Source organism: Myotis myotis, unplaced genomic scaffold, assembly GCF_014108235.1.
Source record: "Myotis myotis isolate mMyoMyo1 unplaced genomic scaffold, mMyoMyo1.p scaffold_m19_p_10, whole genome shotgun sequence".
NCBI classification, from domain to species: Eukaryota; Metazoa; Chordata; class Mammalia; order Chiroptera; family Vespertilionidae; genus Myotis; species Myotis myotis.
The window spans coordinates 40153201-40175677 of NW_023416314.1; the positions used below are offsets into that span (position 1 = coordinate 40153201).

A 22477-nucleotide genomic window follows, 5' to 3' on the forward strand; every position below is an offset into this window, starting at 1 on the left:
CTGAAGTTCTTGGAAGTCTTTTCTGTGTAAATGAAAATAGACATCCAGAGAGTTGGAAACAATCTTAAAGAAGGGAGAGGAACACTCTTAATCTGTGCCTTAGTCTGTTCAGTTCACAAGGACTTTCACCCTCTGCTTACAGAGCCTTTCACAGGGGGACAGTATCTTACAAACAAGGCTAGAACTCAGGCTTAAACTTTCAAGTCTAGGGCTCTCTCCACTCCAATGTCATCCAGTTAATGTTAAACCTTAGTTTTTCATGTTGGAGATCTGAATCCCAGAAGAGTTCGCTGATTCACCTGATATTATATAGGTAGGCATAATGATACCTGTTTGGCCAAACTAAAGATCCCTGTTGATACCTCCCCACCCATTATTCTCTCTTCGTTTATTTCCTTGTGGCATTTATTACAATCTACTAGAGGCCCGGTGCATGAAATTCGTGCACTCAGGAGGGGGCTCCCTCTCAGAGTCTGGGAGCCCTTGGGAGATATCCATCAGTTGGACATCCTTAGTGCTGTTGCGGAGGCAGGAGAGGCTCCCACCACCGCCGCTGCACTCGCCAGCTGTGAGCCCAGCTTCTGGCTAAGCAGCACTCTCCCTGTGGAAGCCCACTGACCACCAGGATGCAGCTCCTGCATTGAGTGTCTGCCCCCTGGTGGTCATTGCACATCATGGCGACTAGTTATTCCGCCGTTGGGCCGAATCTGGCTCTCTGACATCCCCCAAGGGGTTCCAGATTGTGAGAGGGCATAGGCCAGGCCAACGGACCCCACCCAGTGCACGATCTGGGCCGGGGAGGGACGCAGGAGGTTGACCAGCCGGGTAGGGACCGCAGGAGGGCTCCAGGGCACATCCGGCCCGTCTCGCTTAGTCCCAGTCAGCCGGACCCCAGCAGCAAGCTAACCTACCGGTTGGAGCATCCACCCCCTGGTGGTCAGTGCCATCATAGCAACTGGTCGGCAGTCAACTGTCTGCCCCCTGGTGGTCAGTGCACATCATAGCGAGTGGTTGAGCAGCCTTAGCATATCATTAGCATATTACACTTTGATTGGTTGAACAGATGACTGGACACTTAGCATATTAGACTTTTATTATGTAGGATTTTTATCTTCTTTATTTGTTTTCTTTTGTTTATTATCTGTCTCTCTGTAGAATGTAATCTCCATGCCTGCCTGATTCATGCTGTACACAGCAAAGTGCCTGGCACATAGGAGCTACTCAATAAACATCTGTTGAAGGAAGAAATGAATGAATGGATGGATGGAAGGATGGATAGAGGGAATAGTGGTAAACTAAAAAATAAAATTCTAATCTTCCAACTTCCCACCATTGCCGTAGTGCCCCTTCAGTCCTGTGCCCTTCAGATTTAAAAAGGCATCCTTGCTAGAGAAATTGGCCAAAGTTTAAGAACATTCCTAGAGTTTTTCTCAATTTTTGTACATACCATTCTGTTTGCACATTCAAAAAGGATTGTGTGTGCATGTGCATTTTAAGGAAAAATAATCTATTGAAGGTTTATTTTTATTTCACTGTTATTGGTAACCCAGCTGGGGAAGATAAGCACACACAGTCCACTTGACTGTGGGGTTAGAAGAGTTTGCATCTCTTAAAAGTCCAACTCCCATCTGCTCAGGTTATTCTGTTGTACAGGAGCTGTGACGACAGCAAACTCCAGGCACAGGTTTGCTTTTGCCTTCAGCAGCAGCACTGTTGGCAACCAGTCAAGCCCCTGCTTTTCCTTGGACTAGCACCTTTTCTAACTGCATCAACTGGGCTGGCACTTACCGCCTAGCTGTGTGCTTGCTTCCTGAGCAAATCAGAAATGAACAAGACTTGGTCTCTTTCCTCAAAGAGCAGACAGGCTTTTATAGATCTAGTGTGTGACTGGGCTACCGTATGGCAAACTCAGAATTGCTTACTCCTGAGGGAAGGTGGAGGTGGGGGAGGGGAAAGAGATCAGTCAAAGAACTTGTATGCATTATGCATAACCCATGGACACAGACAATTGGGTGGTGAAGGCCTAGGGAGGCTGCGGGGGTGGGCTAGAAGGAGTTAATGGGGGTGAAAAGGGGGACCTATGTAATGCTTTCAACAATAAAGTTTTTTTTTAGTTGCTTATTCCTAACTCATCTGCACACCTTGGAAAAAGTCACTTCTCTCTGGGTTTCACAAAGAAAGTTAAGTTAAATGATTCTAAGATCTCCAACTCCAAAAGCCCGTGATTTTGTAAAGAGTCATCAGTACAGCTTAATACCAACTAGAAAAGAAAAGTAGGAGAGACTTTTGCCCAAGAAGGAAATGTCATTTGTGATAGTCCATGAAGAACTTTAAAATGAGATTAAAAAAAAAAAAAGGCTTCTGAGTGTGAAGAAAGAAAATAAAGATGTGCCTTGTACAGTGTCTGGCAGTGAGCAGTACAGTCGGGCAGTGAGTGCACAGTCGGGCAGTGAGTGCACAGTCGGGCAGTGAGCAGTACAGTCAGGCAGTAAGCAGTACAGTCGGGCAGTGAGTGCACAGTCGGGCAGTGAGAGTACAGTCGGACAGTGAGTAGTGCAGTCGGGCAGTGAGTGCACAGTCGAGCAGTGAGTGCACAGTCGGGCAGTGAGTGTACAGTCGGGCAGTGAGTGCACAGTCAGGCAGTGAGGAGTACAGTCAGGCAGTGAGGTGTACAGTCAGGCAGTGAGGTGTACAGTCGGGCAGTGAGGAGTACAGTCGGGCAGTGAGAGTACAGTCAGGCAGTGAGGTGTACAGTCGGGCAGTGAGGAGTACAGTCGGGCAGTGAGAGTACAGTCGGGCAGTGAGTGCACAGTCGGGCAGTGAGTGCACAGTCGGGCAGTGAGTAGTGCAGCCGGGCAGTGAGGGTACAGTCGGGCAGTGAGGAGTACAGTCGGGCAGTGAGGGTACAGTTGGGCAGTGAGTAGTGCAGCCGGGCAGTGAGTGCACAGTCGGGCAGTGAGTGCACAGTCGGGCAGTGAGCAGTACAGTCAGGCAGTAAGCAGTACAGTCGGGCAGTGAGTGTACAGTCGGGCAGTGAGAGTACAGTCGGACAGTGAGTAGTGCAGTCGGGCAGTGAGTGCACAGTCGGGCAGTGAGTGCACAGTCGGGCAGTGAGTGTACAGTCGGGCAGTGAGTGCACAGTCAGGCAGTGAGGAGTACAGTCAGGCAGTGAGGTGTACAGTCAGGCAGTGAGGTGTACAGTCGGGCAGTGAGGAGTACAGTCGGGCAGTGAGAGTACAGTCAGGCAGTGAGGTGTACAGTCGGGCAGTGAGGAGTACAGTCGGGCAGTGAGAGTACAGTCGGGCAGTGAGTGCACAGTCGGGCAGTGAGTGCACAGTCGGGCAGTGAGGAGTACAGTCGGGCAGTGAGAGTACAGTCGGGCAGTGAGGAGTACAGTCGGGCAGTGAGGAGTACAGTCGGGCAGTGAGGTGCACAGTCGGGCAGTGAGGTGTACAGTCAGGCAGTGAGGAGTACAGTCGGGCAGTGAGTGCACAGTCGGGCAGTGAGGTGTATAGTCGGGCAGTGAGGAGTACAGTCGGGCAGTGAGGGTACAGTCGGGCAGTGAGGAGTACTGTCAGGCAATGAGTGTACAGTCGGGCAGTGAGTGCACAGTCGGGCAGTGAGGTGTATAGTCGGGCAGTGAGGGTACAGTAGGGCAGTGAGTAGTGCAGCCGGGCAGTGAGGGTACAGTCGGGCAGTGAGGAGTACAGTCGGGCAGTGAGGGTACAGTTGGGCAGTGAGTAGTGCAGCCGGGCAGTGAGGGTACAGTCGGGCAGTGAGTGTTGATTAAATTGGATATTTTTGAGAACTGTCCAAAGACATCAACTCATCTAGAGACATACCATATCTCCTGTGTAAGGAGCATGTTGCAATTCCTTTTCACTCTTCCTTTCCTCTAGTCCAGTGGTCTGCAAACTGCGACTCGCAAGCCACATGTGGCTCTTTGGCCCCTTGAGTGTGACTCTTCCAAAAAATACCGACTTCTGCGCACGGGCCACAAAGTTTCAATCGCACTGTACATGCGCGTCCGCACGTGGTATTTTGTGGAAGAGCCACACTCAAGGGGCCAAAGAGCCGCATATGGCTCGCAAGCCGCAGTTTGCCGACCACTGCTCTAGTCAGTCTTATGGAGCTTGTGTCTCCACGCTTTCAGCTGAAGGATATATTGTGTGGAAACTCTACTAACAATAAAAATAAGGGAAAGATGTAGGCACAAAATAGCTTAATGAAGCCTCAATATTTATTTAACCTGCTTTTAAGTGACAGCACTGAAATTATTCACAGGGAGTTATCTCTTCACACTGACAGCTAGCTGGCTAGGAGCATAAATCACAAATGCACAGTCTGGGGACTAAATTATTTCTTCCATTATAGATGCCAACAGAAACATTAGTCATCAAGTTTAGAATTCCCTTCCATCTGGAAAACATGGTAAATACCGCTGTTAGACATCAGCAGTGTAAAGGGCCTTATAGATGCTAAAGTCGTTACGTGCCTATTTACCTTATAAAATAAGGAAAGAACTGTACTTAATTGGGTATTAACTCTTTGCCTTCTGTGTTATCCTGTAGTACAGAATATAGGAAGGGGGGGGGGGAGGAGAGACAAAGATTCACAGAATATAGCACCATTTTTTAAAAGGAGAGCAGTCTACTGTTATATTCAATTGATGGTTAACCGGAGCCTACACACAGCTTCATATGACTGGATCGCTACCAGTGACCCAGTCAGCCTTCACTCATCCCTCCCTTCTCTTATTTTCCTGCCTTCTCTTACTCATAAACCCAGTTTACAGCCTAATTTTGAAATTATATTAATTTTAGAATAGAAAAAGTTCGATAACTAGACTATAATTAAAAATTACAATAGTGGGAAAAAACTACCTAAAGCTCATCTTTATAACACTACTGTTAGCAACTTGATGTAATTTCTCACTCTTTCTACTATTCTTTTTTTAAAAACATATTTATCATAATAATGTTAATTTTGCATATTTTTCCATCTAACATTCCAGCTTGCTGAATGGTCTTCATAACCATCCTTTTTATGTCTATATAGTATTCCATCAGGAAAGCGTGCTGTAATTCATTTAACTAACTGCTTCATATAGGTTCAATATTTAGATTGCCTCCAGGTAGTCTAAATAATACTCTAAAAAAACATTTGTATACATATTTCTTTTTTTCATGCTGGGTTTATTTTTTCTGTAATATAGAGTCTTACAAGTAGATTTATTGGGTCAGATGTCTATAGTCCTTTGTTTCGGTTTGAGCTTGGGGTTTTTTGTTGTTGTTGTTCTCTTTATTATTTTTTTCTTTAGATTCTCAAACTATAGCTAACACTGTTTATGTGACTTTCTTGTCTTCAGCCACTTCTCCCAGCTACTGTACAAAGGCATCCTGACATCTACTTGGTTGTGCAGCCTCTCTAAGAATATAAGCATTTTGCACAGTTGCATAGACGTAAATTCTGACTCCACTCATTCTGTAGACTATGCTGAATAATGTTTCTGAAAGGCAAAGAGATTAAATATTTTTAATCTTCAGTATGATAGTTTGGTTCCCATCTGCCTCAATAATGCCTAATAGTCCTTGCAGTTCAATGGGCTTTGTTTTTGAAATATGAAAATCTGTTGACTTGAGCTAATCCCAAAGAAAATAAATGATGGGCTTTTGTAATGTGATAAGTGTAGACTGTAGAAAATTGTAAAATACACCTGAAGAAATCTTCTGTCACTTTCGTTTACATTATTTCCAAATGGGCAGTGGTCTTTTTATTGGACTAAATTAAACTCCATACTTAAACAGCCCACGTTTCTTAGTGAAACTGACATTTCAAATTTCCAGTTGGGATCAGTTTTGTTTAATTCAGTAAGTATGCATTGAGCCTGTAATGCTTATGAAACCCTTTGCTAGCTGCTGGGAATTTGCAAGCTGAGTATGTCTGTTGAGATGGTATCCACAGATTGAGCCAACCAGTCTCATGACAGTTAAGACCAAACGGTGGACATTGAAAAGATGTAGAGACTTTCACTTCTAAGAGAAGTGTCTGCAGCTGTATTGTGTCCTTTGATTTTCTGCCTAGCTGTGAGTGCCTGACACAGATCCTTACACGTAGTGCCTGTTCGAAAGTACTCATCTGAACCTGAAGATAAGTCGTTTACTCCATCCAAGTGCACCAACTCAGCTTAAAATACTGCTGAAAGTAGGGAGCTTACCGCATATCATTAAAGTATCTGTTCTGTAACAGGTACTATGCTAGGCACGTTCCTACATTATTTCAGTTACTGATCACAACAATTCTGAATGTGTTTGCCAACGAGGAGGTGGACTTAGAAGAGTTAAACATCTCACCCAGGAGCACTCAGCTAGGAAGTGGAGAGAGCAGGAATTTGAACCCAGATGTGTCTGCCTCTAAAGGCCTGCTCTTTCCGTACTTTCTGACCCTGTGGCTAACCCTTTATCCCTCTACCTGTTGTCATGAATCATTTTAATTGCTGTGCATTCCTGTTTTTCTGTTTTTAAAGCATTTGTTGAATCATCATCGAACATCCTATTTTCAATGTAGCTAGTGGTCTTCTAGCATTTTCAAGTACTATGTGGCCAGTTGTCATTAAAATTTCCAAGCTTTACTGATATTTTTAACAGCTTTGCTGAGGTATAATTGACATAAATAGATTGTAAATATCTAAAGCATACAGTTAGGTACATTTTTTTTAATATATTTTATTGATTTTTTACAGAGAGGAAGGGAGAGAGAGAGTTAGAAACATCGATGAGAGAAACATCGATCAGCTGCCTCCTGCACATCTCCTACTGGGGATATGCCCGCAACCCAGGTACATGCCCTTGACCGGAATCGAACCTGGGACCTTTCAGTCCGCAGGCCGACACTCTATCCACTGAGCCAAACCAGTTTCGGCAGTTAGGTACATTTTGACATATGAATGCACCAGTGAGAACTTTGTTTCCTCACGCTCCTTCCAGCGCCTCAATCAACCCACTGATCTTCTTCCTGCCACTATAGATTAGTTTGAATTTCCTAGAATTTTATATAAACAGAGTCATACAATGTGTACACTTTTGTTGGGGGTGGGGATGTTTGGCTTCTTTCACTCAGCATGATTATTTTGAGGATCATCCCGTGCTGATGCAGGTATCAGTAGTTCCATCTTTTCATTGCTGGGTAGTGTTCCATTGTATGAATATACCACAGTTTGTTTATCCATTCACCTGATGATGGACATTTGGGTTATGGGGCGATTACAAGAAAAACTGCTTTGAACATATATGTTTTGAGTGGGTTATATTATCGGTGGAAGTGGAGTTCTTGGGGTGCCCCGAGGAAAAGAATTTCCTGAGGCCCCCACGGGAGGATGGGGTTTTGTGGAAAGCTTGATCGATTATCTAAAATTAAGGGGGTTCCCTCCAAGGTCCCATTTCTGTCTGTCTCCTCATGGAAGAAGTCCAATCTTGTTTTCAGCAGGGCCACGTTTAAGGGTATTGCCCATAGTTTCTGCTCCGTATTAATCTGGCTAGCTTAGTTTGTGTTCCCAGCTCTAGTCCATTGTATGTGGGGTCTGCATGTGTGGCTGCTTAAGGCCACATGGCTATGGAGAGAGAATAGGCAAGTGCAGGTCACAGAACAAGAGAGGGCAAGAACGACTGAGAGATGAATAAGAGAGAGGGAACACTTTGAGGATTTTAACTTTCCAACATTTCATGCATGTCTGATGGGGTCCACCATCTACCCAATCATTGTTCCCTGGGCTAGACTGACAGGCAAGCATCTTCCCTACATCATGCCAACCTCACTGTGCATGTACCCATCTCCCCCTTTGTTCAGCCCTTTCCTCAGAGATCTACAGGGTATGGTCAGGTGGTTCCCTGGGGAGCGTGAAGTTGTAGCTTCCTGGTAAAGCTGCCCAGATGGCCATGCTTGTAATGTCTGGCCTCCTCTTTGCTCTCTGCCTATTATTAACTAGCTAATTGTGATGATAACATTATAGTGGGTATATATTTAACATTTTAAGAAACTGCCAAACTGTTTTCCCGAGTGGTTGTACCATTTTACATTCCCATCAATAGGATGCTGGTGTTTCCAGTGGTTCCACGGCCTTGCCCACACTTGGTATGGTCAGTCTTTTTAACTTTAGACATTCTAATAGGTATTCAGTAGTGTATCATTATAGTTTTAATGTGTATTTCATTATTAATGTTGAACACCTTTTTGTATGAAGAAGTATTGTCTCCATTAGAGGTTACATTGAAAAGTTAAATAAATTTTCCCAAAGTCACACAACAAGTAAGTGGCATAGTCAGCGTTCAAGCCCATATGTGTTGAACCTAGAGGACCCATTGCTTTCCAGTTCATTATCGGACCGTAAAGCCCTTTCAGAGCTTATTTTGCCAAGTACAAGAAGATGGCTACTGAAACCAACTCAAAAAGGTTCTTATCTGCCCTTGCAATAAGAGTAAGCATTTTACAACATCAAAGAAAGGGAAAATATTAGTACAGCTAGAAAGAATAGTGATTGAAGTCCTGTCAGGTGGCAGGAAGGGGAAAGGGTAAGAGAGCAGTTGTTATGAAACAGAGCCATGCAGAAAGCACGTGGTGGTGACCCCTACTGCTGTCGCGACAACCTTTCGTTCCCTTTCATGAGAATCAAAAAATGAACTCAGAACATAAAGGGGAAGGACGGAATGTTTAGTATCAAACAGCGTTGCCAAGATAAAATGTTTTGGATTGACTCCCAGTGCCAAAGTACAATACATATTAACATTCCTTATATATTTTTGGAAACTTGTTCTACCCACACTGGCTTTAATTTTAGTTTTTAAAGATGTATGGGTGTTTTTTGTTTTGTTTCGTTTTGTAATGTCAACAGTTATTTTAGTAGAACATGAAAGCAATTTCTAGCATATGATCCTCGTCTTTATGACACAATGCCTTGTTGGGAAATAGTAGAATCATAAGCCTGAGGTGATTTGAAAGGTCAAGATTTGAGCCTACTTTTTGTCATTGACCTGACTGACCATAGGTGAATTATTTGTAAGATGAGGTACACAATTACCTCACTCAGTTGTGGAGATTTTCAATTGTAGTTATAAATGAGGGATTTTGAAATGAAACCTAATAAATGTGACAGAAAATATGCACGATTTAATCTTCTGAAATCCACACATACAAAAGAAAAATCTGTAGAATTTTGTTAGAGAAATGCAGTTAAGAGGAGAGTCCGTTTTAAAATGTTAGTGATAATTACTCAAGAGAAGTCATTTTAATTTATTAAAAAGTAGAACTTAACAATAAAGGCAGCCTCTACTTTTTGACTCATTAAATCCAGGAAATCTCTGACCTTCTCCAGTGACCTCTTCCATATTCATACTTCCCTGCGTACTTAGCATTTAGTTGCGGTAGTTTTCCACTTAGATTGTGAGCTCCTGCAAAGCATGATGGTGCCCTCCATTTCATATCTAAGAGCCTAGCACAGTGTTCAACGTATAGTCGGTATTTGATATTTTAATTAATTGTGATGCCCAGTTCTGACTGTTCATTAATAATGTTATATCCTTAATGTACAAACATTGGTGCCTTTGAATGTTTAAACGGGGAAATGTAGCCAAATAAGTGCTTATATGTAGCTACAAACAAAGAAACCTTTAAGCCTGGTTTTGTTTCATCTTTATTGGATTTTTAGTTGTTCTAATAGCTCAGATAGTACAGGGGTATATAAAAAACAAGTCAGTCACCTCTTCTGTTCTCCGGTCATTACTCTTTTCACTCTACCTTCCCCTGTCAGATAGTTATGATTATATAAATATTATTTGTCCTTTAATATCATGGACAGCACTCTAAGTAAATACATTTTTTTATATTTTGTACCATTTTAATTAATATGTGCCTTCTAGCTGTGGTGACTAATACACATTTAAACTTTGTTAAAAATTGTTTCCCTCGTGCTGTATTTCAAAAAGAAAAATGCCCCTTTTGTGGTAAAATATACATAACATAAAATTGACCATTTACACCATTTTTAAGTGTACAGTTTAGTTGCATTAAGTACAGTACCATTGTTGTGCAGACATAACCATCATCCATCTCCATAACTCTTTTCATCTTGCAAAAGTAAAACTCCTTACCCCCCCCCCAAACCCCAATTTCTGGCAACCAACATTCTAGTTTATGTCTCTGTGAATTTGACTATTCTAAGTACTTCATATAAGTAGAATTGTACTTTTTTATCTTCTTGTGACTGGCTTATTTAACTTAATATTAATGTCCTCAAGGTTCACCCATATTGTAGCATGTGTCATAATTCCCTTCCTTTTTAAGGCTGAGTAATATTCCATTGTCTGTGTTTACAACATTTTGTTCGTCCATTCATCTTGGGTCACTTCCACCTTTTTGGCTACTATAAATAATGCTGCTATTAACATTGGCATACAAATATCTATTCAAGTCCCTGCTTTCAAATTCTTTGGGTATATACCTAGAAGTGAAATTGCTGGATCATATGGTAATTCTATGTTATATTTTTTGTGGAACTGCCATACCGTTTTTTCACAGCAGCTGCACCATTTTGTATTCCTAACAGCAGTACACAAGTGCTCCGATTTTTCCACTTATTTCCTGTCTTTTTATAATGGCCATCCTAATGGGTGCGAAGTGATATCTTGTTACAACATTTTTTATTTGCGTTTCCCCAATGATTAGTGAAGTTGAACATCTTTTCATGTGCTTATTGCCTGTTTGGGTATCTTCTTTGGAGAAATGTTTTTTTAGGTCCTTTATCCATTTTGAATTGGGTTGTTTGTTTACTGTTGTGTTTTAGGCATTCTTTATATACTATTCTGGATATTAATCTCTTATTAGATATATGATTTGCAAATATTTTCTCCCATTCTGTAGGTTGCCTTTTTACTCTTGTCCTCTGATGCATAAAAGTTTTTTATTTGATCAAGTCCAATCTATCTTTTTTTTATTATTATTACTTGTGCTTTTGGTGTCATAGCCAAGCAATCATTGCCAAATCCAGTGTCATGAAGCTTTTCCCCTGTGTTTTTTTTTTCTTTCTAAGAATTCTATAGTTTTAGCTCTTACATTTAGGTCTTTGGTCAATTTGAGTTAATTTTTACAAGTTAAGGGTCTAACTTCACTCTTTTACATGTAGATATCTCATTTTCCCAGTACCATTTGTTGAAAAGACTGTCCTTTCCCCATTGAATAGTGTTGGGACCCTTGTCGAAAATCATTAAATCATATATGGGAGGGTTTATTTCTGGTCTTTCTATTCCCTAACTCATTTTTAATTGGTGTTATTGATCTGTAATATAGACACCTCACAGTTTATTCAGACATTCCTCTATTGGTGACCATATAGATTGTGTTCAGGCTTTTGCCACTACATGCACTGTTGCAGTAAACATCCTAGATTATATAGTCCCACATCCTGATGCTTTTATTTCTCCATAATGGATTTACAGAAGTGAAATTGCTAGTTAAAATATATATATCAAATTACATTTTTATCAGCCATAGAGGAAAGCCTGTTTCTCCACATCCTCAGTAGCATTTAGAAATCTTTTTAATGTTCCCCAATATGATCAGTTTAAAATGGTAAGAGGTCTTTATTAATTGGTATTTAACAGTGAAAAGTGAAAGGATACTGATAAAAACTGGAAAGACATTCACTCTTGGTTTTTAAAAAAACCTGTGTCCTTTCATAACATGAAAACTGCGAGTGAGAATAGATACTTATTTCTCTATGCAGTTGAATAAGTTAATATTTTGAAATAATCAGGTTTTAAGTGTTCTCTTGCTTTCAACCACTTTCTTGAAATATTTAAGGTAGCCAATGGCTTCTAATTTTCCCTAGCTTAATGCAGATACTGAAAGAGAAGAAGAAGAGTTTGAAGACAACATGGATGTTTTTGATGACAGCAGTTCCAGCCCTTCTGGCACCTTAAGAAATTATCCGCTCACCTGCAAAGTTGTTTATTCGTACAAGGTTTGTATTTCTCTAACACATTGCTCATATTAAATTGTAACGGCCCTGGAGACACATATAACTGTATCTACCCAGCCTCGCATACTGTGCTTAACATAAAACTGGTGTTCAGTTAATATTAGAGGTGCAGAGTCTAGGCTCTGATGTCATTTGCCTGGGTTAAAATCCTGTCTCAGGCCGAAACCGGTTTGGCTCAGTGGATGGAGCGTCGGCCTGCGGACTGAAGGGTCCCGGGTTCGATTCCGGTCAGGGGCATGTGCCTGGGTTGCGGGCACATCCCCAGTAGGAGATGTGCAGGAGGCGGCTGATCGATGTTTCTCTCTCATCGATGTTTCTGACTCTCTCTCTCTCTCCCTTCCTCTCTGTAAAAAGATCAATAAAATATATTTAAAAAAAAAAAACAAAAAAATCCTGTCTCAGCCTCTAAGGAGCAGTATGACCACACTAGTCCCTTAGTCTCTGTGAGCCTCAGTTTTCTTATCTGTAGTATGGGGATAATACTATAAGGCTAGTTGAAATTAAATAACACTTTTATAGCAAAGCACTTGGTACAGTGCCTGGCATCTGATAAACTTTCCATTCATAGAACTCTTACTCTTGTTATCAGTTGCCTGCTTAACACAAGACCCTCTATTAAGGTGATTCTCAAATTGATATTAAAATAAAAATTTTTTACAAAGCAGGTGGTTCATCTTTATCTTTCCTAGTCTTGATATAACTTAATATAACTTATATTAAGCAAGGACCTAGATAAATAGATGCCAGAATATCCAAACTTGGTTTAGTATAATAGTTCTCAATCTCACTCACCCCTGCCCTGCTTGCACATTAAGTTTTTACTTAGTTCCCCTCGTTTTCTCTTTCCCTCACTCCCCTCATCCAGTCCATCAGTCAGTCCTATTGAGTCCACTTTCAAAACGTATCCTGAATCTATTTCCTTTTCACCATCTTGGCCTGCCCTAGGCCATTGCTTTGATTATAGTAAATGGAAAAAAAACCCACTCGTAATTGGTGTCCCTTCTTCATACTTGCCTCCCAACAGTCCATTTTCCACTCTGCAGCCAGAATTATCTTTAACACATAAAGGAGATTATTTTGTTCCCCTGCCTGAAACCCTTTTAAGCTTCCCATCACATTTAGAAAAACAAGCTCTTCATTAGGGTCTGCAGTGTCCAGATAGGTCTGGCCCCTGCCGTTTGCCCTAGCTTCACGCCAGACCCTTCCCCCTCCTAACCCCTCACTCACTATACGTTGGCAACTCTGGCTGCCTTTCAGTCTTCAAAGGCACTAGGCTTCTTCCTGTCTTGATAACTTTGCACTTACTGTTCCTCTACCTAGAACTCTTTTCCCAAATCTTGTTTAGCTGCCCTCTGCTATTCACTGAGGCTCAGTTCAAATAGTGCCTCCTCAGGTCTCCCCTGACCACGTAAATACATAACTGACTGCTCAGTCACTCCTCTCTATCCCCTTGCCCTTTGCCCTCTTTTATCTACTATATAGCACTTGTCATCAACTACACTTAAACTTACTTGTTTTTAAACGTCTTTGTCTGACTCCCCACTAAAAGTTCATGGAGGCAGAAACCTGTCTGTGTCTGTACACCTTGTCTATGTGTCTTCAGCATGTAGGACTGTGCCTGGCACATAGTAGGTACGCAGTAAATAATTGTGGAATAAATAAATGATGTAAGAAAGGCATGAACAAATGAGCCCTCCTCTGGCTCTCATGCTGATGGAAACCCAGTGCTTAGGGGGACAACAACAGAGGAAGTGTCTGGAGAGAATCTTCAGCAATCATATACGGGAGAGTCTCACGCCCACTATCCCCATCCCTGGATAAGCCAAAAGTTGGCAGTATTTACTTAAAATCCTCGATATCAGTGATTTCCAGACTTTTTAGTTTAACAACCTTTCACTATATATTTAAATTAAAAATACTTCCTATTTTCTGAAAGAGTTGGAGTGTTGGTTTTTTTTCTTATGTAAAGTGTTTAGATAATCTTTGAAAATTTGAAATCATCTTCTGAGATACTTGGAGAGTTGTTATAGAGATTATAAAACCAGCTTTGGGAATGTTTCCCCATCTCACCTCTCAATATTGTATTTACTTTGAAGTTTCAGAGTTAAAATTTGAGATCCTTAAGTGGAGAAGGGTCCTAGGTGTCTGAGTGATTACAAACATCTCACATTCATCCAACATCCCCTCTGTTGGCATATCCCAGGCGTGTCCCTATGGTAAACAGACTATAAAAATCTATTTAATCAGCTAATCATTAAGCATTTATTGAGTGCCCATTTTGTGATAACTTTTGCAGATGCAAGAATGAATGTGGCATAATCCATGTCCCCCAGAAATGGATAGTCTGGGAAGAATAAATATTAAATTGAAAAAATAGAATATGTCTGAAAACATAGTAGCGGTGAAACTGCTAGTTCTCCCTGTGATGGCTGGGAGAAATTTTACAGACAAGGTGGCTTTTAAGTTAGATCATGAATTCTTAGATCTTTCTAGACACAGTGAGAAGGAAGGGAAGGGAAGGAGCCTTCTAAGCAAAGAGAACAGTAGATACCGACACAGTGTGGTGAGCCTGTGGGTGTCTGGGAAATTCAGTGGTGCATGAGCAGCAAGTGTGGGGAACAGAGCAGCTGGAAGTAAGGATGTTTGCCCTCGGAGAGCAAAGGGCCTTGCAGACCAGACTGAAGTTTGCCTTTTATCCTGCCTGGGAGGAGCCATTGGATGTCCTAAAATCAGACTGGGCTTTTAAGAAGGTAACCCTGATCCTGATATAGATAACTATAGAGGACAGATTAGAATGGAGATTAAGTATAAGCCTAATAGTGATTCCTATAGTCCAGAATAGCAAAAAGGCCTGGATTAATCTTGTGAAAATAAAGAAAAGCTGTATTTAAGAACCAGATTCAAAAGCCTTAAAAATGCTCATAGAGAACCGGAAACAGCGTGTGGGTCTCTTCCCTCTTTGGCCTTCGTAGGAGCGCCAGCGGTCAAAATGAAGTTCAATCCCTTTGTGACTTCTGACCAGAGAAAGAACTGTAAAAGGCATTTCAATGCACCTTCCCACATTCGAAGGAAGATTATGTCTTTTCCTCTTTCCAAAGAGCTGAGAGAGAAATACAGTGTTCGATCCATGCCCATCCGAAAGGATGATGAAGTTCATGTTGTTCGAGGACATTACAAAGGGCAGCAAATTGGCAAAGTAGTCCAGGTTTACAGGCAGAAATTTGTCATCTACATTGAACAAGTGCAACAGGAGAAAGCTAATGGTACAACTGTTCATGTGGGCATTCACCCCAGCAAGGTGGTTATCAGTAGACTAAAGCTGGACAAAGACTGCAAAAAGGTCCTTGAACGTAAAGCCAAATCTCACCAAGTAGGAAAGGAAAAGGGAAGATACAAGGAAGAAACAATGGAGAAGATGCAGGACAGGAATAAAGTAATATTATATACAACTTTCATTAAAAAATTAAAATTAAAAAAAAAATGCTCCTAACTTTTGACCCTACTAGCATAAATCCTAAGGAAATGACCCACAATATAGAAATACGTTTTGGATACAAAATGTTCTTTCATCATTTTATAAAGCGTCTACTTTATAATAGTTCAAAGTTGGCAATCCAATAAGGGAATAGTTCAATATATTAACTACTGATATAATGTAACAATAACAATATTATGAAAATAATTGAAAATTACAATAGTGAGTTTTTTGTGTAAGAAGAAATGCTATGTCAAAAGAAGTAAGATACCAAATTGTATGTACCTTAACATCTCAATTATGCATATTTTCAGCTTTTTTTACAATGACATATATTACTTTTGACTTCAGAAAAACACATTGTTTTAAAAGAAAACAGGAAATTTAGAGAGAGCGTGGGGGTAATTGAGGGCATGGCTGTTTCTGGAGTTCTGGCTGTCACTGTATATTAGGACTTTAGGTGGCAGTGTGAGACCATGTCTTTACTAATAACTATTTACCGACCGGTTTGCTGTCTTTAATTGGCTTGAGGAGATTACCTTCCCTGCTCTAAGTAAGTCATTCTAGTAGGAAGCCCACAAGGGCAAACAACTAACCATGATGCCATGGTCGTCAGTGTTAGAGGGATGTGCAAAGCCTTACGAGAGCAGGAGGAAGAAGCAACCAGCTCCTTGTGGGTAGTCTGGGAAAACATGAGCTGGGCCTCAAATCATGAGTAATAATAGTGGCCACCATTTATGAAGTACTGTGTGTCTGGCACCATAAATATTTTTTTTCTAATCCCTTCCCAACCCATTAATTCAACAAATATGACTTGAGCACCTTCCATGTACCTAAAAAACTAGGTTCAAGGATCTAGCATTGATCAACACAGACAAAAATCTTCGCTCTCATGGAGCTTACATTCTAATAAGAATAAAAAGAAAACTGAGTCTTATGGTCACTTGCCTAAATTATGAAGATAATTGAAAATTACAGACTGAAGTTGGACTTGAACTCATAGTAATCTAAACCCATTCACTGGATGGGGAAGAGGGAGCAGCAACTGCTGGAAATAAGGAACAGCCTGGTAAAAGCATAGAGGCAAGGGCACATGGTGTGTTCAGAGAATAGGGACCAGTGTGCTAGGGCCAGAACATCGAGAGACCTTGGGGACCAGACTCTCTAGAGTCCTTAGTGCCATGCAGAGGACCTGACCTTGTCCAGTAGAAGAATTGGTCACTTCTTGGAGGTGGTATGAGCAAGAAAGTGTCTGCTTATATAACAATGTTGGACAACTTGCATGGACCTCCATGACTTTTTTACAAGGACAGCAATATATTTATAGTCTTTTTTTAATTATTATTACTGATTTTTGGGGGGGCAGGGGAGGAGAGAGAGAGAGAAACATCGATGTGGAAGAGACACATCAATCAGGCCTCCTGTACATGCCTCAAGCCCCAGCCAAACCCACAACCTAGGTATACGCCCTGACCAGGAATAGACCTTCTGGTGCATGGGACAACACTCCAGCCAACTGAGCCACACCAGCCAGGGCCATTGGTTGATTCTTGCATGTGCCCTGACTGAGGCTCATACTCTCAACTTTGGTATATTGGATGACGCTCTAACCAACTGAGCTACCCAGCCAGGGTGACAACAATATATTTAGAGGTGTTCTCATGATTGTCTCTTGGTACTTGCTGTTATTGTTATTTTATTTTTTTGTTATTGTTATTTTTAATCCTCGCCCAAGGATATTTTTTCTATTTGTTTTTTTTTTGGGGGGGGTGGGGGGGGAGTGGAGAGAGAAGCATGGATTGGTTGCCTCCCGCACGTGCACCAACTTGGGCGGGGATAGAACCTGCAACCCAGGTACATATCCTTAACCAGAAATCCAACCTGTGACCCTTCAGTGTATGGGTTGACACTCTAACCACTTAGCACCACCGGCCGGAGCATGTTGGTACTTTTAAAATCTTGCCATAGAATTAGGAAAAATATCTTTGTTATATAGGTGCCTTTTGCTGGTATATTCAACGGTATAATGTGGTTTCAGAGGAGCAAAGAAATTCCTTTGGAAAAGCTATCAAGAACCAGTGAGGCCTGGCTAGAGTGGCTCAGTAGTCCTGTGCACCAAAAGGTTGCCGGTTTAATTCCAGGTCAGGGCACATATAGAAGGCAACCAATCTCTCTCTTCCCCTCCCCTCCCCTCCCCTCCCCTCCCTCCCCTCTCCTCTCCTCTCCTCTCCTCTCCTCTCCTCTCCCTCTCCTCTCCCTCTCTCCTTCTCTCTCCCCCCCCCTCCCTTCCTCTCTCTAAGCATGTCTTCAGGTGAGGATTTTTAAAAAGTGAGCTTTTTCCCCTCATATTTTGAGATCAGAGGTAATTTACTTAACATTCTGGTCCTGGAGTAAATACTTATGTGATTGGTCAGCTATTTTCAACACTATTTTTCCACCTCAAGCAATGTCCAGAATCTGGGTTTGATGAAATGTTTTCATGTACATGAAATAGAAAATGGATCTTAGGGAAGTGACCCGTTATCTTGCCTTGTTTTTGCTTGTGAAATTTGGAGATTTTTTCACACTTTGAGACTATGGTCTCAGCTGATAGTTTTAACTGATCTTGGGACTTGAGGGAAGCTTTTAAGATTGTTCACTAGAGAGTCATAAAAGGCCAGCAGCCCCCTCCCAGTGAACAGGTGACAGACAAGTCTCTTTAGGGAACAAAGCCACATAGTCTCTCCAGCCCTTCTGCAGAGCCCCTGCGGTTTTCCTCGGGTTCTACAGCCTCAGGGGCAGATTCTGGGTGGCTGGTGCCTGTGAACTCCTGCTGTCAGGATAACAAAGCCGCACAGTCAGCCCGTGCAGACGCACCTGAGTGGATCGGCCCAGTTTCCACAGTTAAGTGGGAGCATCATAAATCCAAATTTTGACAGATCTCAATCATTTCCGTTACTACAACTTTCTTTTCTTGGCCACAGTTCGCCAGTGATTCCAGATGAATTCTAGGTGCTGCTCAAGCTGTCATCCAATCCATGTACATAGCTCCTCACATTTCCCAGCATGCACCTCCATGTAGCCCTCTGCTTTCTAATGCAGTGCTTTCTCCTTGGCCTGTGCGTCCCAAGCCATCGTGGCTCTGTGCATCTTCATCCCACATTGACTCCCCGAGCCTCCTGAGAATGGCAGGATTGTCATTGAAGAAATGGAGGCATCAAGAAGTTGAATAACTCACCGTAGATGCAGAAGCCAGAGCTGGAACCCTGCTCCCCCGCTTCCCGTGACCACAGTGTTCATTGAGCCTCTTGCCTCTGCAGGACTCCCTTTCTCCAGTTTTGGTTATGGCTTTATTTTGTTTAGTTTAGTTTTGTTTTGTTTTTAAGTAAAACTTCACCTCATTGTGATAGTTTTACACTTAAATTTTTGTGTTTGATATGTTTTCAAAATCATTTCAGTATTTTGACCCCCCGTTTTTGTTATGATCAGCACACATCTTCTCTTTATCTAACCTTTTTTATTTTGTCCATGACCATCCTACATTGCAGGCTTCTCAACCAGATGAGTTGACCATTGAGGAACATGAGGTGTTAGAAGTGATTGAAGATGGAGATATGGAAGACTGGGTAAAGGTATATTCCTTTGCTCATATCGCCCCTTCTTGTGACATTTTTAGGAGTGTGTTTCGGTTCTTGCTACGCTCTGTCCAGATTGTGTGTGCAAACCTGTTTTGTCACATGTCTTTTACTCAGGCTCGAAACAAAGTTGGTCAAGTGGGGTATGTGCCAGAAAAGTACCTCCAGTTTCCCACCTCCAACAGTCTCCTGAGCATGCTGCAGTCCCTGGCTGCCTTGGACAGTCGGTCGCACACATCCAGCAACTCCACGGAGGCCGAGCTCGTGTCAGGCAGCCTCAACGGAGACGCCAGTGGTAAAGACTGAAATAAGGCACTCTTTATCTGTCGCATTTGGCCTAAACTGTATTCCCCAGAGTCAACCTTCAGCAGATTAAAAAGCACAACTCCATTCCTGTTCTATAGCATGTTTGCCTTGATTTGGCCACTTTTATTCTTTATTGTAGACCCCTTAGGTTGATCTTCAGTGGGTAAGAAGTAAAGCTGTCCTCCTGCTCTGCACAGTGCCCTCTTGGTCCTCACACGCGCGTAGGGGAGGTCGCGAGTAGCCTGGCTGTCGTCATTCTCACTGCATTTCTCTCTCTCTTGCCACCTAGTCTGTTTCGTGAAAGCACTTTATGACTACGAGGGTCAGACGGAGGACGAATTATCTTTTCCTGAGGGAGCAATCATCCGAATCTTGAACAAAGAAAACCAAGATGACGATGGCTTCTGGGAGGGAGAATTCAGTGGGCGGATTGGAGTTTTCCCATCGGTGCTCGTGGAAGAACTTCCAGCCTCAGAAAATGGTGACACTCCAGGGATGAGAGAGATTCGGGTACGTGAGAAGAGAGAAAGCTGAGCTAAGATATTTAAAGAAAATGACTCCCAAGGGGTCTGTGGACCCACGCAGAAGTGGGCTGCGGTCTCAGCCTCACCCTCACCACTCCAGTCCTCAGTTGTCAGGTTTCTGCAAAACCAAATTTTGTTTTTGTAAAGGCTGTAAAGGCTGTGTCACACCTCTCCTCTCCCACATTCTGTTCTCCGAATCCATTAACCAAAATGCTAAATTGTATGTGACATTGTATGAGGAGAAACGGAAACAAACCAGAGAGGGAATGTATTCTCTCTGTGGTTAGTTTCTGTGGTAAAAATATTAGCTTGCTTTTTCGCTCCCTCACTGTCAGCCTCCTGCCAGCCCAGGGTGTGTCGGTCCATTTCAGAGAATTGATGAGCCTGCCAAAGCCCCATTATATTCGTGGCCCTGAGCTTAGCTCATTATAGCAGAACCTGCCTTTACAGGAAACCCCTGATTGGGATCTATCATGGCAGGCCCAGCAGGGCCAGGGCCATAAGGAACATGTCCTGTGTGTATGATATGACCCCTTAGCCCCGTGGTCGGCAGACTGCGGCTCACGAGCCACATGCGGCTCTTTGGCCCCTTGAGTGTGGCTCTTCCACAAAATACTGACTTCTGCACATGGGCCACGAAGTTTTAATCGCACTGTACGTGCGCGCCCGCACGGGGTATTTTGTGGAAGAGCCACACTCAAGGGGCCAAAGAGCCGCATGTGGCTCACAAGCCGCAGTTTGCCGACCACTGCCTTAGCCTGACATCTACGAGAGCTGGGGATGTCAGAAACTCTGCCAGTTATTTTATTTTTCACACACACCGAAAAACACAACTTGTCCCCTTTTTTGTTCTTCATTGAATTTACTGACTTGACTAATTTGGTATGTTTTTAATGGAACTCTAGAGAATGATTTGACTTGATAACTGTTTTAAGATGAACTAATCAATGGTATAATGCAGTCTATGAGAGGAAAAAGATTTAAGCAACACAAAATTAGGGTTTAGGGTGTTTAATCCAGGCTCTTGTGCTTCTAATGAATCTGACCAAAAAAAGTCAACAGTCATAACTCAGCTCCAGAGAAAAGTAACTTGTCTGAAGTAGTCAGTCAGAGAAGCTGGTCTGTCCTTCCTGAGTAAGCACTTTGTAACCTTCCTTCCCTTCATGGCAGATCTCTCCATCCCCCAAGCCGCCCGGCTCCCTGCCGCCACTACCACTGTATGACCAGCCTCCCAGCAGCCCCTACCCCAGCCCAGACAAGAGGAGCTCCCAGTATTTCCCCCGCTCTCCTTCAGCAAACGGTAAGGGTTCTCCTGGACACGGGTCAAAATGGATTTTCACTCAGAAACTCACTTGTTCACTGGAGGGCAAACATCTGCATTAGCATTCTCATTGCTCAAAACCACAAGTAGCCCTAACCGGGTTGGCTCAATGGATAGAGCGTCGGCCTGTGGACCGAAGGGTCCCGGGTTTGATTCCATTCAAGGGCACATGCCCAGTTATGGGGCTCAATCCCCAGTAGGGGGCATGTAGGAGGCAGCCAATCAGTGATTCTCTCTCATCATTGATGTTTCTATCTCACTTTCCCTTTCCCTTCCTCTCTGAAATCAGTAAGAAAAAAATAAAAACACAAATAAAATGAGCTTCTTTGGTTCCCTCCCTTAGAAAATAGCGTCCATGCCGAATCGCCGGGCTTCTCACAGCCACCAAGGCAAACTCCTGAGACCTCATATGGCAAGCTGCGACCTGTAAGTCTCTTATCTGGGAGGGCTATCTTCCAAATTGAACATTAGAAATTAGTGTTTCTCCATGGCCCATTTTGTTACTAATTCCCCTATATGAAGGTAAGATGGGTATGGGAAGGTAAAAAGGTCTTGAAAAAAAAGAGTATAAAAATCAACACATTGGCCCTAACCGATTTGGGTCAGTGGATAGAGCATCAGCCTGCGGACTGAAAGGTCCCAGGTTCGATTCCAGTCAAGGGCATGTACTTTGGTTACGGGCACATCCCCAGTAGGAGGTGTGCAGGAGGCAGCTGACCGATGTTTCTCTCTCATTGATATGTCGATCTCTCTATCCCTCTCCCTTCCTCTCTGTAAAAAATCAATAAAATATATTTTTTTAAAAAATCAATACATTGCCTGGCTGGTATGGCTCAGTGGTTGAGTGTTGGCCTATGAACAGGAAGTCACAGTTCAATTCCCAGTCAGGGCACATGCCTGGGTTGCGGGCTCGATCCCCAGTTGTGGGGGGTGCAGGAGGCAAACGATCAATGATTCTCTCTCATCAATGATGTTTCTATCTCTCTCTCCCTCCCCTTTCTCTCTGAAATCAATAAAAATATATATTTTTTAAATCAACACATCTTGGAAGGTCCAGTCTACATTGGCACTTTTTTCTGAGCCATGGTGAGATTCAAGGCGATAGCTGTGAAAGTATATTTAAATTGTAGCAAGGTCTGTGAGCATCAACATGGTCTAATTGTGAAACAGAAGCACTTTTTTTCCAGCAAGCATTTATTGAGAACCTAG

At 42.6% G+C, this 22477-nt stretch overlaps 2 protein-coding genes across 6 annotated transcripts in view; both read left to right on the forward strand.

Annotated features, from left to right (window-relative positions):
* The window catches only part of FCHSD2 (FCH and double SH3 domains 2), a 178160-nt gene that overhangs the window by 152632 nt on the left and 3051 nt on the right, over positions 1–22477 (forward strand). For 4 of the 5 annotated variants that reach the window (XM_036325061.1, XM_036325064.1, XM_036325063.1 and 1 more), the window contains 6 exons: positions 11879–12010; positions 19031–19114; positions 19235–19412; positions 19713–19933; positions 21118–21247; positions 21612–21694. In XM_036325061.1, the coding sequence (XP_036180954.1) occupies positions 11879–12010; positions 19031–19114; positions 19235–19412; positions 19713–19933; positions 21118–21247; positions 21612–21694 (828 nt within the window). The remainder of the gene's footprint in view (positions 1–11878; positions 12011–19030; positions 19115–19234; positions 19413–19712; positions 19934–21117; positions 21248–21611; positions 21695–22477) is intronic. The other variant, XM_036325062.1, reaches the window with a different exon arrangement.
* On the forward strand, positions 13632–16951 carry LOC118664679 (60S ribosomal protein L26-like). The gene has a single exon (XM_036325066.1). It carries the CDS (start codon positions 15018–15020, stop codon positions 15516–15518), a length of 501 nt encoding a protein of 166 aa, XP_036180959.1. The 5' UTR covers positions 13632–15017; the 3' UTR covers positions 15519–16951.

Excerpts from the sequence above, each read along its gene's own strand:
- LOC118664679 (XM_036325066.1), top strand. The coding sequence starts at position 15,018 with ATGAAGTTCAATCCCTTTGTGACTTCTGACCAGAGAAAGAACTGTAAA.